General features: G+C 37.1%; 1 protein-coding gene across 7 annotated transcripts in view; it reads left to right on the top strand.

Moving 5' to 3' along the window:
- Positions 1-15,004, top strand: part of MYOM1 (myomesin 1) — a 72,177-nt gene that overhangs the window by 13,442 nt on the left and 43,731 nt on the right. For all 7 annotated transcript variants that reach the window (XM_063166943.1, XM_063166960.1, XM_063166980.1 and 4 more), the window contains exons 4-11: positions 3,071-3,281; positions 4,174-4,331; positions 7,972-8,064; positions 8,962-9,050; positions 9,176-9,235; positions 10,615-10,779; positions 11,365-11,526; positions 14,674-14,815. In XM_063166943.1, the coding sequence (XP_063023013.1) occupies positions 3,071-3,281; positions 4,174-4,331; positions 7,972-8,064; positions 8,962-9,050; positions 9,176-9,235; positions 10,615-10,779; positions 11,365-11,526; positions 14,674-14,815 (1,080 nt within the window). The remainder of the gene's footprint in view (positions 1-3,070; positions 3,282-4,173; positions 4,332-7,971; positions 8,065-8,961; positions 9,051-9,175; positions 9,236-10,614; positions 10,780-11,364; positions 11,527-14,673; positions 14,816-15,004) is intronic.

The following is a 15,004-nucleotide window of genomic DNA, read 5'->3' on the forward strand; positions in this document are numbered from 1 at the left end:
ACACTGCTGCCTTTTTAAAAAATTGCTTTGGAGTTTTATCGGTATCTTCTGTGATAGAAACATATAAAAATGTGACAGTCTCACGCAAAACCTGCGATAACATATTCTCAAGGCTTCTCACTACTTTTGCCTGTCAGTCAGTGTTTATACTTATGTAGCAGATTTGCAGCTCACCATCATCTGTCTCCCATGCCCTCAAGCACAAATATCCTTCCTTTTTATTGTATGTTGAGTCTACACAAGTAAAATTTATAGTATTGGGCAATAGTCGAAAACCACAACTCTTGATTAGTACTTAGTTTTTTTACAGGCCGCTGTGATCTTAGCACAATGTTAACATCTCAACAAATATTAAGAAATAATTTCATTTATTTTATTTTTTTAATGCATACAGTAATATCTAACTCAATGTGTCAGTATGTAGCTTCATTTATTTGTGTCTGTAAAATATTTTGGGGTCCTGTTTGGGCTCCTTCATTAAAAGGTACTATCAAATTCTTACATAATTTTTTTTCCTTGATGTAAATCTTACTTTTTGCTTATGGCAATTCAGAAAGCTGTGTGTGCTTTTCTGCCACTGAAATGACCCAAAAATTTTAAATTTTGTTTTGGGATTTTTGAAAAAAATTTTTAAAAATTAGTTAAAAAGAGCATACGATGACTGTTGAATGCTCAACTCAACATAACATGAAATGGTATCTGGTTTAGGCTTTTCACTGTTGGCATCATGCTCATGACCACATGCCAAGGCTGTGGAAATTGCATGCCACATTCCTCTCAGATATTTATTTTTGTTTGAAAGATAACAGCTGAAGCCCATTGAAGCATGTGCATGCTATATGTCATTCCCAAATTCCCCAGTGAAATTGATGTGTTGTTTCCCATGGGCAGAGAGCTGTTAAAGGGAATAGTTCTTTATAAAGGTCATCTCTGGGGTTTGTTGGAGCTGGGGTGACCTTCAATGATGTGTCACCATTTCCATTATTTGGTTCTACTTCAGAACCCTCAGGTTCTGCTGTAGAAAAAAATAGTTTGCTCAGATTATTCACTTAGCAACTGATCCTTTTAAGCACCTTTTAAATACCTGGGCTTGCAATAGAAAATTGTGGACAGGCAGACAGTATTTTAGACAGTAAAACACCCAGAGCTTGATGTAATGCCAGAAGTGCTGAAGTTGCTGAATGTGGCTCATGAACTATTTGCAATCACTTATAAGCCTATGCCAAAGGAATGTAGATGGCAGATACCCTTAAAATTATATTTTGCCTGTGCCATTTGGGGTTGGATCTGGTTGGATCTGTTTGAAAATGATTTTCTACTGAAACCCTTGAGACTTGAGCGTAAAATCTGCTCTTAAATGGTACAGTTTGCTGGTTGAGTGCATTTGTCATTTAAGGGAACATGTTTCTCTTTGATCTGGGAAGATTATAACATGGAGAAATTATTAGAAAAGCTAAATATTTAATACTGTTGATCAAAAGCATCTGGGGATTACAACTGCAGATGACTAGGATGAGTTCTATTTTAGTCAGAGGATATTCATCAGCTCCCAAAAGATGCTTAATGTCTTGAGGAACCAGTCCACACTGTGAAGTTGCTGAGATCTTAACTAATGTAATTAAGGAGGGAATAGTATCAGTTTGCCTTTGAAGAAAAGTGCCATGTATTCATTTAAAATGAATGTAGGAAGCTATATTCATATTCATTATACTGATTTTTTCAAAATTGTTTTAAAAAATCTCTTCCATATATCTGCAGCTTCAGGTCATATTTGTGGGGACAGCTGATGACCTAAGTGGAGGGCATCTATCATTCCACTGATTTCTTATGGATCGCCCTCTTAAAGCAACTAAAACACAGCAAGCTGAGTTTGAGGGTGGTCAAAGCTCTATGCTGTTAAGTAAGATTTTTCATCCTTTCAGCAGTTGTTTAATGTAATTAAGTTAACAGCATTCCACTGCTTGACTGTCTTGCATCTCATGCAATTGACTTCATATGTAAGGGGCTGGACACTTAATTCTGAGCTTAAATTCAATTTTTTTTTTAGTATTGAGATATGCTGTCAGATGCATAATATTGGCTATCTTAAAAAAAAAAAAAGAAAGAAAAAAACAGAAAAAAATTTCCTCTTTCTATTTTTTGCTTTGTAGTAGTGTTTCATGATAAAAGAGAGGCTATGCTTGAGTGCACTCTAGAAACAGAGGTGATGTTTCTATAGTGCTTGCAAGATGGCACTTAGTGAGGACTTAAACAGAGTTTGTTTTCAGTGTGCTATCTAATGTTCCTTTAAAGTAACTAAATTTAGCAGGAGGATATTGATGCTTCTTCTTAAGTCAAGGAACTCTCATTGTGCATGCACCACTGCAGCAGCTGTAATGTCCTGGCAGTGCCAAACCAATATGGTTTCAAAAGTACATCCACATGTGAGTGTGGAAACAGGATTGCATCCACTGGGAGCTCTTTGTGTCTCACCTCTGTACAGAGCCTGAAGAAGAGGCTGCAAGAAAATCCATGGTTATCTTCCTGAAAGATAATACAGAATGGAATTTAGACAGCCTATAGAAATTATACAGCATATATAGCAATATAGGATGGAATTTTCTGTGAACAAAGAGAACTTTTTTGTTCACAGTTATATAGGGTGGGATGTGGGGTTTTTAGTAATTCATGAATGAGGATATTGATTGTTTTACAGCTACAATTATCTCTTGCCCCTTAGGCAGTGCTGTTACAAACACTGCACCTGTAAGTTAATACCTTGAATATCTGTGGTTATGCCTTACACTCATCTTTATAGTGATGGAGATAAAAAGCCACAGCAGGATAATGTTTAAACTGAAAATGTGTATGGCATATTTAGAGGGAGAGGCCCCGAACATGGCCATGACTTTGGACAGTAAAATACTCAGTCTTTCTGCAGAATCCCTTCCATGTTTCTGCTTTGAATACATATGAGAGTGTTGTACCAGAAGGGTGTTGGCCACTGTAGTGGCTGATTTGATAGCAAGTAGAAACGGAACATGGTCTCAGCATTTTCCAATGGGATTCTGCTTTCTAAAAATTCTTTCAGACAAGTGAATATCAGTGGTATCACAGACACTGAAGAAGAGAGAATTAAAGAAAGTGCTGCATATGTTGCCAAGAGGAACCTTTTTGCCACAGGGGAAGGAGTTAGTGTCAGCAAGGTGGCCAAGACAACTTCTGAAGAGGAACATCACGAAAAAAAGTCAAGGAAAGTGGCGATCCGGGAGTCTGCTGAACGCGTGGCCATGAAGAAAACGGTAAAAGATTAGAAATTAATACCTAAGCTGGAAAAGAAAACTAGTCCTTTTTTTGTTTGTAAAGTGCCTAGCACACCAGTGCCCTGATTTAATCCATGGGCAATCACAATAATGGTAGTAGTTAACCCAAGTATTTTCAATGGAAATCTCTTGAACCTGTCCAGTACTGAGAAACCACTGCTAGGAAAACTGGTATTGCCCTGTTTATAAAAGTCCTCTTTTAATAATTCGAATACATGGACCTGGAATTCTCCATATATTTGAAAGTTAAGGCAGAAAAGAAATAATTATTTTTGCAGAAAGCAAGATTTATACCATATTCAGAGTTTTTTCCAACTCTGTGGATAATCAAATGGTTGAACCAGTTACCTTGTGAGGATGAAAGATCCTGTCAGGAGGAAAGGTTTGAAAGTAGTTCTGTCAGAGATGATCTAGGCATAGAGAGCCTAGATCTTTACATCTAGAGCCTGGAGCCTAGGGTCCTTGATCTAGCCTTTAGAGCCTAGACCTTGTGCATTACAGCACAAGTACAGAAGACATCTGAGTTTCAGGCCTATTTCACCTTCCACTCTGTATTTAGAATAATAAGTAATTAAATGTGGAATATTATTTTAGTTAGAATAGTTTTGAGAAGAAAAGCCCTTTAAAATCAAATCTAGTTATTTTGGAAGGAGAACTTCTGGAAAATGAAAACGTTATTCTGCGTCCAGGTGAGATAAACACATTAAGTGTGTCTGAATGTTTAAATAAAAATTGCAGGGGGTTTTGCCTTTTTCTTTCTTTTTTTTTTTTTTTTTTTTGGTTTTTTTGGTTTTTTTGTGGTTTGGTATTAATAATTTGCACTTCTAACTGCTGCTATAATCAAGTGTATAATAAAATGTTTCTTTTCCAGCTAGAAGAGACTCAGGCATTCCATAGAAAGTTGAATCAAGATAAACTCTTACATGCTCCTGAGTTTATAATTGAGCCTCGTTCCCACACTATCTGGGAAAAGGAAAATGTCAGATTTAATTGTTCTGTGGCTGGCTGGCCAGAGCCCCGTGTTACATGGTAAGTTTGTATCCCTGGCACTGAAAGTCACCACTTAACCAGAATCTGAAGTTATCTCAGTCAATGTTATCTCAGAAAAATGTAGTCATTTTTCTGAAAAGATATAAGTTAAATTAAAAAAAATAAATCAGGTACTGATGGCAGGCCTGTCAAACACCTTTCATGTCACATTGTACAGAAAAAGAGCAAAATATTAAAATGAAGTAATAATAATAACAACATAAATAATTACATAATTATTATAGTAAATTAACTAATAGGATAATATTAAAATATTTGTGTAACAGCACTAGGAATAAATAGACTTTTTTTTTTTATTTTGTAAAGACATCAAATATATTCCTTCTGTCGATGATTAGGGAAAAATAGCAGTTTAGTTTATCATAATATCTTTGATAATGTTTTCCAAATACTTGAGTTTAGTTCTACAAATGACACTAACATCCCTGAAGCATTAAAGCAGGCTTTGGTGAAAGGCAAACTTTTTGGCAGCTGAGCAGTTATAGTGCTGAATCTCCATGAAATAGAAATCCCCTGATGATGCTGTGAAATCTCAGTAATGATGATGTGTTCATAGCAGACACATTGTCACTGTTTGGAGTTAGTGATTTCAGGTAGATCTGGAACCATCCAAAAAAGATGAAAACTTTGGAAGTATTGGAAGATTGTACAGAATCACAGAATATGCTGAGTTGGAAGGGAAACATCTACTATATAATAATGTTATGTAATAATCATATATTGCAACTTGCTACTTGAATAGTGTAAGGGACTCTACATTTATTTAGGTCTTAAAAACCTTATACTCAGGGCTTGTCAAAAATTGCTATTAAGAGGTATATTAATAGGCCAGAGCTGAGTCCACAAAGTTTCTCTCTCCTGGGACTCTGACAGCCAAGCTCTGCATGGGCACACTTTTCCCATCCTGTGAGGGTTACAAGTGCCCTGTGTTCACATTCCACCTGGAGAGGATTCCAGACAAACCCTTCAGCTCTGGTCTCAGCTGGATAAGCAATGGTCAGCTATGCTCATGGCTGTAACCCAGCTCTGTAACCTGAATCCTACCCAAGAATTCAAGACCGGGGTCATTTTCACTCTGGTTGAGATTCACCTTATCCCCAAAACCTGACATGGTTAAACTGAGCCTTCAGCTGTCTGTCTTTGCTCTCGCTGTGAACCAGCCTTTCATCTAAGTGCTAAATGTGCATGGTGGAAATTGATACATCATTTTACTGTACATCTGAATTCCAAAGGGATTTCATTTTGCCACAGGCTACTAATGGAAAATAAAAAAAAGAAAAAGAGATCACATCCTTTTCAGCAGGTGTCTTTGCTCTAAGATATAGAACAGTGCTGACCTGGATCTGTCAGCTTTCATTCAGCCTTTCTAACAAAATGTCAGTAGAATATTGCAAACAGTCATTCTTTCTATAAGCAATGAAGACCTTTTCATGCTGTGCCTGGAAAACTTTAAAGCTTTATGGACTTACTCTAAAGAAAACCTGCCTGATGCAGCTGTTCTGACTCCCCTGGAAAAAAAAGCATATGGAAAACCCAGGACATTTGAAACCAGTAGCAGAAAGCATAAATTATCAGTGCCTAATGACAGTGAGAGGTTGCAGTCCCACATTAGCTAATGACTTGGCTGCTCTGGAATTTGCATTTCCAGAAATAACAAGTGGTCCTTCTAACATGAGTCTTATTCTTTCTGTAGATGAATATAAATAAACAAAAACTGAATCAATTAATTTTTACTAACCTGATAATGAAGACAAAAGAAGTGAAAGTCTTCTTGGCATGACCCAGTTAAAGGTTGTTTCTGCACAGCACCCCATGCTACCAAACAACTTTGCTGCCATAGGATCCAAAAGTTGCCCAGCCCTTTAGTGAAAATATAAAGATACTGTGGAGCTAAGTCCTCTTTACACAATTTCATATGCCATGGAAAATATTAAGAACAGATGGCATTATTCTATTTTCTAAAATATTTTACACACTAGAAGTAATAGAAAGATGCCCTGATGTTCCCAGGCAGTTCAGTCTGGGGGGCACCAGCTCACAGATGAGGTGAGGTGTGGTGGGGAATGTATTACTCTTGCTGGGTTCATGTATTATTCATTGCCTAAGCCAGGATAATAGAGTAATGAGGTCAGACATCTCTGCAAATGATTGATGTGCAGAATAGAGAGTACTGCCCTGCACTGTGTCCCTTTCCATAGACATTTTGTTGAGAGGAAGATGAGGATAAAAAGCATTAGAGTTTATGGTTATTACTCACTTAAGCACTTGAAAAACTCTCAGTGAATTACTATGCCCAAATATTTGTAGTCAGGGAAATATTCTTTATTGTACAACACTGATGGTGCTGAAAGAGAGTTTTCAGATTTATTGTGGATATAGCTTCATCTTGAGACATATTCAACTGATAATATCCTTGGTGAAAATAAAATCATTAATTACTGATTTGTTTGGTGAAGTGGAGCAAGCCACTGACACCAGACCAGTTCCCTTTCCTGAAAATCATGAAAGGAATCATGACTGAAAATCATGAAAGGTTTAAAATATAAAATCTGAAATGAAGAAGCAAACTTCTTTGTCTGGTTATCTGTTGTGAGAATAAAGATTTATTTAAGCTACATCAGAGTAAAAGATGCTTTTATCTATCATCCTTTATAATTTCATTTTGTTTATATAATACACCTTATGAAGAAGAGAGAAAGCTATGTAAAGTATGACACTCTCTTGGGAAGCATTTTTTCTTTATGGACCTCAGATCAGTGCCAAATGTACTGAATACAATTTGGAGTGCAATTTATTTATTAGACTTCTATTGCCAGTTTTTTCCATATTTCCAGTGCCTGCTTAAGAGAGGATTCAGACAAACATTTACTTGGTTGGTTACACTGTGTATTATCCAGAATGAGTGACATTTTATGCAGCAAAAGAGGAAGAATTTATCATGCACCACTCTTCTTCCACTATGAGTCTCAAGGTGTTTGTATAAATTCTGAAATTAGCAGTACCAGCTCAGCAATGATCAGCACTGATTCATTCATTCCTTCAAATTGGGACAACTGGGAATTTTGAACAGTAAACCTTTCCTACCTGAAGATACACCTGTGCCAGAAAACACTCATAGTGTATTCCAGTCTAACCCTGTTGAGTTGGAAGTAAACAAAAAAGTTAACTTTCTACCTGACATTTTTTGTGTATATAGAGGTTTTAAAAGTAGGTCAAACATGCAAACCAAACAAAATATTTATGATAGCTAGTAAGTAAGCGGGCTACAAAATTTTTATTTGCCATTTACAAAACTGTGAGATGTTGCTTATGTGACTCCTCTTTTCTTTTATAAGTGGCAACATGAAGTTCATGGTAATATGAGCTGATTTTCATCCCACTCAAGACTATTTTCTTCTTTTAACTTGAGAATAAAATCTACCTTGGGCAGGTCAAAGAAAAAGAGAAAAAGGTCACACTTCCAAAGATATGTCATGTCTTCCCAGGGAGTTAGACTACAGTTTATCAAGGAGAAATGATGATGCTCTACTGATGTTCTACTTTAAATATCAAGCAGTTGACCTTTTAAAGTATAAAATGACTTGTCTCTGTGACATACTACTTCTTTGCTTTTCCATAGGTACAAGAATAATGTGCCCATTGATGTACAGGCTCACCCTGGCAAGTATATCATTCAAAGTCGGTATGGGCTGCACTCCCTGGAGATTACAGAGTAAGGAAATATTAAATAATTTAACAAACAACTTTACCTGAAATGTTGCTATAGAATGAAAGCTGCAAAATGTGAATATACCTCTTGGGGATGTAAGAGATATCAAGTCAGGTAATATCAGAGATATCAACTGTGGTGAATGCTGTCTTCTAAATGTTGAAGCAGTTCTGGTTTACCTCAGTAGAGGACATGCAATTTACCTGAGTTATTTATCTGGATCATTTATCTGGATATTCTATTTATGGCAGATTCAGAAAAGTGGCACATCTATGATTACTTTTATCATCTGCTCGCTAGATAAGTACAATTAAATGTGTAAAAATATGTAAATTAACTGTTTTTCAAATATAGCAAATTCACAATTCTTAATGAAATGAGGAACAGAACTGAGATGTCCTCACTTTTATACAAGAAAGATCTTAAACAGTACTCATCTTCCAAGTGGGAAATTTTTGCACTCACTTTGCATTAAAAATATCGAAAACATAAGTCCTAATCAACAACAACCTGGATTTGATGATTTTTTTTAATGGAAGGTGCCTTTTGAAAATATTTTATGAAAGCTACAATTCCTACAAGTTCCATATTAGGCATGTCTTCATAGAAGACAGTAAATTAGCAATGAATATTATCAGATAATTTTTCCTACATATGCTGTATTCTCAATTTCAAATCTGTAAGTGATATTTGGAAAGAGACATTTATTTCAAACACTGGGGTTTAACATTGAGAAAAACCTAATGGCTTCCATCAGTCCAGTGTCCAGTGTGCCTGTCTCCCAAGCTTTTACTTCATAGATTTTACCCAGATTTCTGAGGGTTTTCTTAATCTAAAACACTAGAGAGGCTATGCCAAGGAGCGATTGGGTGCTCTGCCTAATCATTTTTATCATTTCAGATGTGAATTTGACGACACTGCGCAGTATCATGCCTCTGCTATGAATGTTAAAGGAGAAGTTTCAGTTTATGCTTCCCTCGTGGTGAAGAGTAGGTTGCAAAATATTTCCTTTAAGTTTTTTTTTTATTAAGATGCACATTGCCAGTTTTGGTTTTGTGGCTCACAGAGCCTTTGCCTCTTGGTGGTAGTGACCATTTTGTCTTTTTCTGTGTAGGGTACAAAGGAGAAATTGATGCAAGTCTTTTGCATGGTAGAAATCTTTCCCTCTCTCCATGTAAGTCACAATATGTTTCTTTGACACTTCCATTTATAGTTGTGACATCATGACTAAGCGGAATACTTAGTAATGTTATTTTAAAAAGAAGCAGGTCTGATTTACAAGGAGCTCCACAATTTGGGATGGTGTTAGCCTCATTAGTGGGGGGAAATAGCATTGCCTTCTAGGTATGTTGGATTATATAAGAAATATCCTGTTAATATTGCACTTCACTATGAAATAGAATCTGTCAAAGAGAGAACCACTTCCTCTTTTGCAATATGTAAAACATGGCATGAGGAAGCATGTGCCTACACAGAGTAGGTAGGCTTAATTGTTATCTGCTGCTTATGTGGTTTCATAAGCTATGAAAATTAACAGAAAACGCATAGAAAAGATTAAATATCCAGAACCCATTTAGACTATTTTGGCATGTATCATGGTAAAAACTGTAGTTTGTTTTACCTGAGAACCTCACATTTTAACAATATGGCATCCATGATTCCACGATCATAAGACAATCCACCCACATATGCCATGTGGGTGAAGGTGCCCTAGGAACCCCATGAAATGTTTGACAGATGAGACTTCCATATATTTCCAATAAAATTTGGGATCTCTCACTTCTTTATGGGAAAGAAAGATCACAATTTGCATATATTCAGTGATCACAGAAAGAGGGAAAGTTATCAGTGTAGGCTAGTTGAGTAAAAGTAAAGTTTGACCTTATTTTTTATCAGCTGAGCTGTTTTCAAAACAAACATGGAAGCCCCTCTGTCGTGTACGTACAGTACAAGTGAAAGGCACTTCGGATGTTCTGTCTGAAAAACTGCACCACTTGGGACACACAGCATCTGAAAAGATAAATTCAGGAACAAGAATAGAAACAAGAAAGAAGGGCTGCCCTTTTATGTTTGCAGTAGCCCCCCCACAAGCTTATTAGCTTACAAAAACAAAGGCTGAGTGAACACGTGAATGCAAGGAGTTAAAATGGGGAAAGAGAAGAACCATAAAGCTAAAGATCAATTTGACCTGAACAAATAATTGATCACAAATAGAAATATTTTAAGTTATAAAACAAACCTTATGATAAAACACTCGATTAGAAATTTTGAAAATTCTGAAATTAAATTCTGCAGAAACCTCTCCCTGCTAAAATGAAGTAGCTGTGTGAACTAGAGCTGTACAAATGAAGAAATAATCAATTCGCTGCAATAGAAAGGACTTGGATTATCCAATGCTGCAATTGCCTCTGAAGATGATGACTTAATATGCATATTGTTCCTATTTATACCTTGAACTTTACCTGTGACTGTATTCATAATCACTGAGTAATTTTTCTTCCTACTCTTGTCACAGAAGGAAAGAAAACCAGATATTTTTTTTCTCTTGTACAGTTGCCGTTACCCCTCATGGCTATGCTTCCAGGTTTGAAATCAGCTTTGTCGACAAGTTTGACGTAGCCTTTGGGAGAGAAGGCGAAACAATGAGTCTGGGCTGCACAGTTGTCATCAATCCTGATATCAAGCGCTTCAAACCAGACATTGAGTGGTACAGAAATGGTGAGAATGTTTGACAAGAAGAAATAGAAACTTCTTTCATGTAAATCTTTACTTATTTCAGCTTGTGTCAACGTTATGATTTGGTCATCACTTTCTCAGGTTTTCCAATGATCATATTTTCTCTTTTTCAACTAGAATTGTTTCATAATTTAGCGTTTTGATGTGAAACCACAGAAAACTAACAAATCACAGTGAAAATGTCTTCTAGGGACTTTTTATTTCTTAAAAAATCTAAATTGGAAGCATTTTTATCAGAGCCAACATCTATGTGGCCCATTTTTAGAGCTCATAGAGCTTTTACTATTTATTTGTTTATAAGCCAAGATATTTTTTAAGAAGCTGCACAGTGTTCTGTAACAGCAGATAAAATATAAAACCTATTGCTTCCTGAAGTAATGCTTTGAAATCAAAGTTATCATTAGGGCAGAATTAGATGTTATTTATGACTGTTTTCAAGGACAGAATGTTGTGTAATAAGAGTGGTCTCCTTTGTATTTCCAATCTATCCCAATATGTTCTCTGTATTCAGAATCTGTTCCTCAGTATATCCTGCTGGTGCTCATCATGAAGTTCTCTGATTCCTAGGTGTTCTTATTACACCATCCAAATGGGTCCAGATGCAGTGGAGTGGGGAGAGAGCTTCTCTGACACTGACTCATGCAAACAAGGAAGATGAGGGTCTGTACACGCTCCGAGTGGCGATGGGAGAGTACTATGAAGAGTACAGTGGTTATGTCTTTGTTCGAGGTAGGACACTCTCTTGTGCACAAAACTCACTACAGAGCTGAGGAAAACATCTTGACAAAATCACATATTTGAGATGCTTTCCCCTCTGCCCCTTCTCACCCCTCATCACACTAGAATAATTATTTCCTATTGATAGATTCTAGCAATGTACATTCCAGTCGTTATCTCTGGAAAAAAATCCATGCATGTGTCAGGCTTTGGTGTCATCTGCCTGAAGACTTCTAAACTCCATTGACATTCTGAGGAGGAAATTTAGGGTGCTATGTTCAGAGTGCTGAACATCAGTCATAAGGAGGAAAAATGCACATAATAATTTACAAATGATTTTTTGTAACCATCCCACTGCAAGCTAAACTGCACTACTTTTATCAAGATTTTCTGCTCAGTTGGAGGGGTTCTCTCTAATGCACACTGAAGGAAATAAAACAGTGGAATGGATATGCAAAGATCTGCAGCTGGAGGAGCACAATCTCATGCAGCAGAATAGGCTGGGGTCTGTCTGGAGAGGTGCTTTCCAGGAAGGATCCCGGTGGACCAAGGTGAACATGGGCCCTTGTCACAAAGACAGTGGCATCCTGGGCTGCATTAGGAAAAGCATTGCCAGCAGGCTGAGGAGGGGATCCTTGCCGTCTACTCAGCACTGGTGGGGCTCATCCAATGCTAGATCCAGTTCTGAGATCCCCCATACAAAAGAGACATGGGCTCCCTGAAGTGAGGCCACTGAAAGGATGTGAAGGTGATTTATGGCTTGGAACATCTTTCATGTGAGGAAAGGCTGAGAAATCTGTGACTGTTCAGCCTGGAAAAGAGGGATCATGGGAGGAGTTTATCCATGTGTACCTGATGGAGGGGAGTAAAGAAGACACTGGAACAGGTTACCCAGACAGGCTGTGCAGTCCTCATCCTTGAAGACACCCAAAACCTGATTTGACATGACCCTAGGGAACCAGCTGTGGCTGACTCTGCTTTGAGCCAGGGGCTCAACTAGACAGTACCTGGACCTGTCTGCCAATCTCAACCACTGTGTGATTCTCTAAAGTAATGCAGTGAAGAGCAGAATTAAAATGTAATTTTTGTGAATGCTGTTTGCTTGTACCAATCAAAAACTACATTGAGTATCCATTGAGAATTATTTCTTTAAAAGGAGCCATGGCTATCATGTTGTGTGCTGATTCTATATCTGTCCCAGCTGCTAAAAGCAGTTGAAGTGTGTAATGCTAATTCAAAAGGCTCTGGAAATTCTTGGCTCTGAGACCATGCCCAGATTGGCTCCTTGTTGCCAAGTCCAGCAGAACTGTGTGAGATGACAACCTGCATAGAAAATACAACTGAAGCAGACAATTTGATCACCTGAAGGAAGAGCCTATTGAAATGAGCTTCTGTGACAAGAAATAGGACTTGTCCTTCTTTATTTGTTTTACATTGTGCTGCCATATAAATAAATGATCACCCTCAATCCTATTATATCTTCTGGTAACACAGGTGTGACCTGACTGAACCACCACCCCTTTCAGCAGAGTATCCTCCTAGCCAATGGGTGTGTTTACCAAATTCTATCTACATTAATTATATTCTGCATTCCTGTTTAGATGGTCCCCACAATCTCGGTTGGGTACTGTATTCCTCATTGCCAGCTTTTATTTAAATGGCAGCTGTGGTATTTAAGCTGGGCCAGTTGTCTTTTTGTGCCACACACAGAAATCAGCATATCAATGGAAGGGAGGCTCATAATGTTACATGTTCAGATGGGCTTCCAGAGCATGTGTGGCTCCTCTGCCATGGCTACAGGTCATCATTTGTCAGCAAGCCATCAGGGATGAAATCCTAGCTTCCTAGAGGCTGATCAGCAGTGCTGGTTCTTCCAGCTGCTTCCCAGTCTGTCTTGGAAAGAAACTGTTGTCTCACATTCTGTCCAGCGGTAAATACAGGCAATTAAAACATGTCATAAAGAGGTCACTGAAGACATTTTGTTATTGCTATTAATGTTCTTAGTATTCTGTGATGTTAACTGGATGGTTTAGTCTGTATGTCACCATTTTAAAAAATGCATCAAGTTATCTGTAATTAGAACCTGGACACAGCAACTTTGGCACAGCTTCAAAAGCTCCAGGTGATTTTACTCTGCCTATAAGAGAAGACTTTGCAAAATGTTTCTGAGATTTTCTTTTTTTTAGGAAGTCTGGTGTTTTACTTAATGAATCATATTAAATTCTCTAATAAGGCATTTTTTCATAAAAGTCAAAATCATAAAAAATCTGGATTACTGTACACTGTAAACCAAATACCTGTAATGCCTTGAAATATTAAACCTTTTTGAGAACTCAGATTTATATGGATTGTATGAATAGTATTTATTAGCAAAATTTTTTATTCAGGTATATAACTCTTAGGTCTTCTTTTGAAGTAGCTCTCAAATGTACAAATCGATGTTATTCTGCAGAGAAACAACATCTCTTATTTGAAAGTCTTTCTCAGAATCTTGCTGCAAAGGTTATTTTTCTCTACATGAAGATTGCACCGTCTCACAAATCAGACTCTTTGTAAGCAGTAAAAATTCCCCAGTGCCCAGCATTATGCTCTATTTTTCAAAGCTTCAGATAAGACATGTTCAGAAGCTGATGCAGGAGTCAAGACCCTGCGACACCAGCAGTCCCAGATTTGCGGTAAACACTTGAAAGGAACAATACACTTATCCTTATGAAGATTCTATTCCACAGTGATAATGTATGTGCAATATAATTAAACTTCAAAAGGTTTTGGTACCTTTGCTCTTCACAGCCAACCAAAATCAAACAATGAATACTATTAGTGGAGATATTTAATTCAGTATTGTTATATCCAATGCATGAATACTTTTAATTCAGCTATTACCTGGCTGCTAAGTTTTTAGTTCAACAGTGTCTCTTGCAGCTCCCTAATCAGAATACATGGTACTAATTTGATTTAAAATGTCTAGGTGAATTACATTAGTAGTATGCTCTAACATTTGTAAATGTTACAAAGGGAAGCCAAAACCTAGAAAAACACTTGCAATATAAAAGAAAATACTTTTTTAAAGTCATTGGGAACACAATTTAATCCTTAAAGATTAATAATTGTGAAAGAACTGTGGTTCATATTTGCAAACATATTTCTCCATCATCATAGATGCTGATGCTGAAATCCCTGGAGCCCCTGGTGCACCACTAGATGTGCAGTGCTTAGATGCCAACAAAGATTATGTCATTGTCTCCTGGAAGCAACCTGCTGTCGATGGAGGAAACCCCATCCTTGGATATTTCATTGACAGGTCAGTGGCTGTGCTGGACTGGAGAATTCATATTGCTGCTCATTCCAACTCAAAAAACTAAATGCACATTGAAAAACATGAGTTAAAACAAGTAGTTTATTATTTTCATTCTTATTGCTGGCCAGAAAAAAACGGATTTTTTTTGTTTTGTTTTCATTGGCTGGCCCTGATCTAACTTTCTTGGAAATA

This window comes from Melospiza melodia, chromosome 1 (assembly GCF_035770615.1).
Source record: "Melospiza melodia melodia isolate bMelMel2 chromosome 1, bMelMel2.pri, whole genome shotgun sequence".
Taxonomy (NCBI): Eukaryota; Metazoa; Chordata; class Aves; order Passeriformes; family Passerellidae; genus Melospiza; species Melospiza melodia.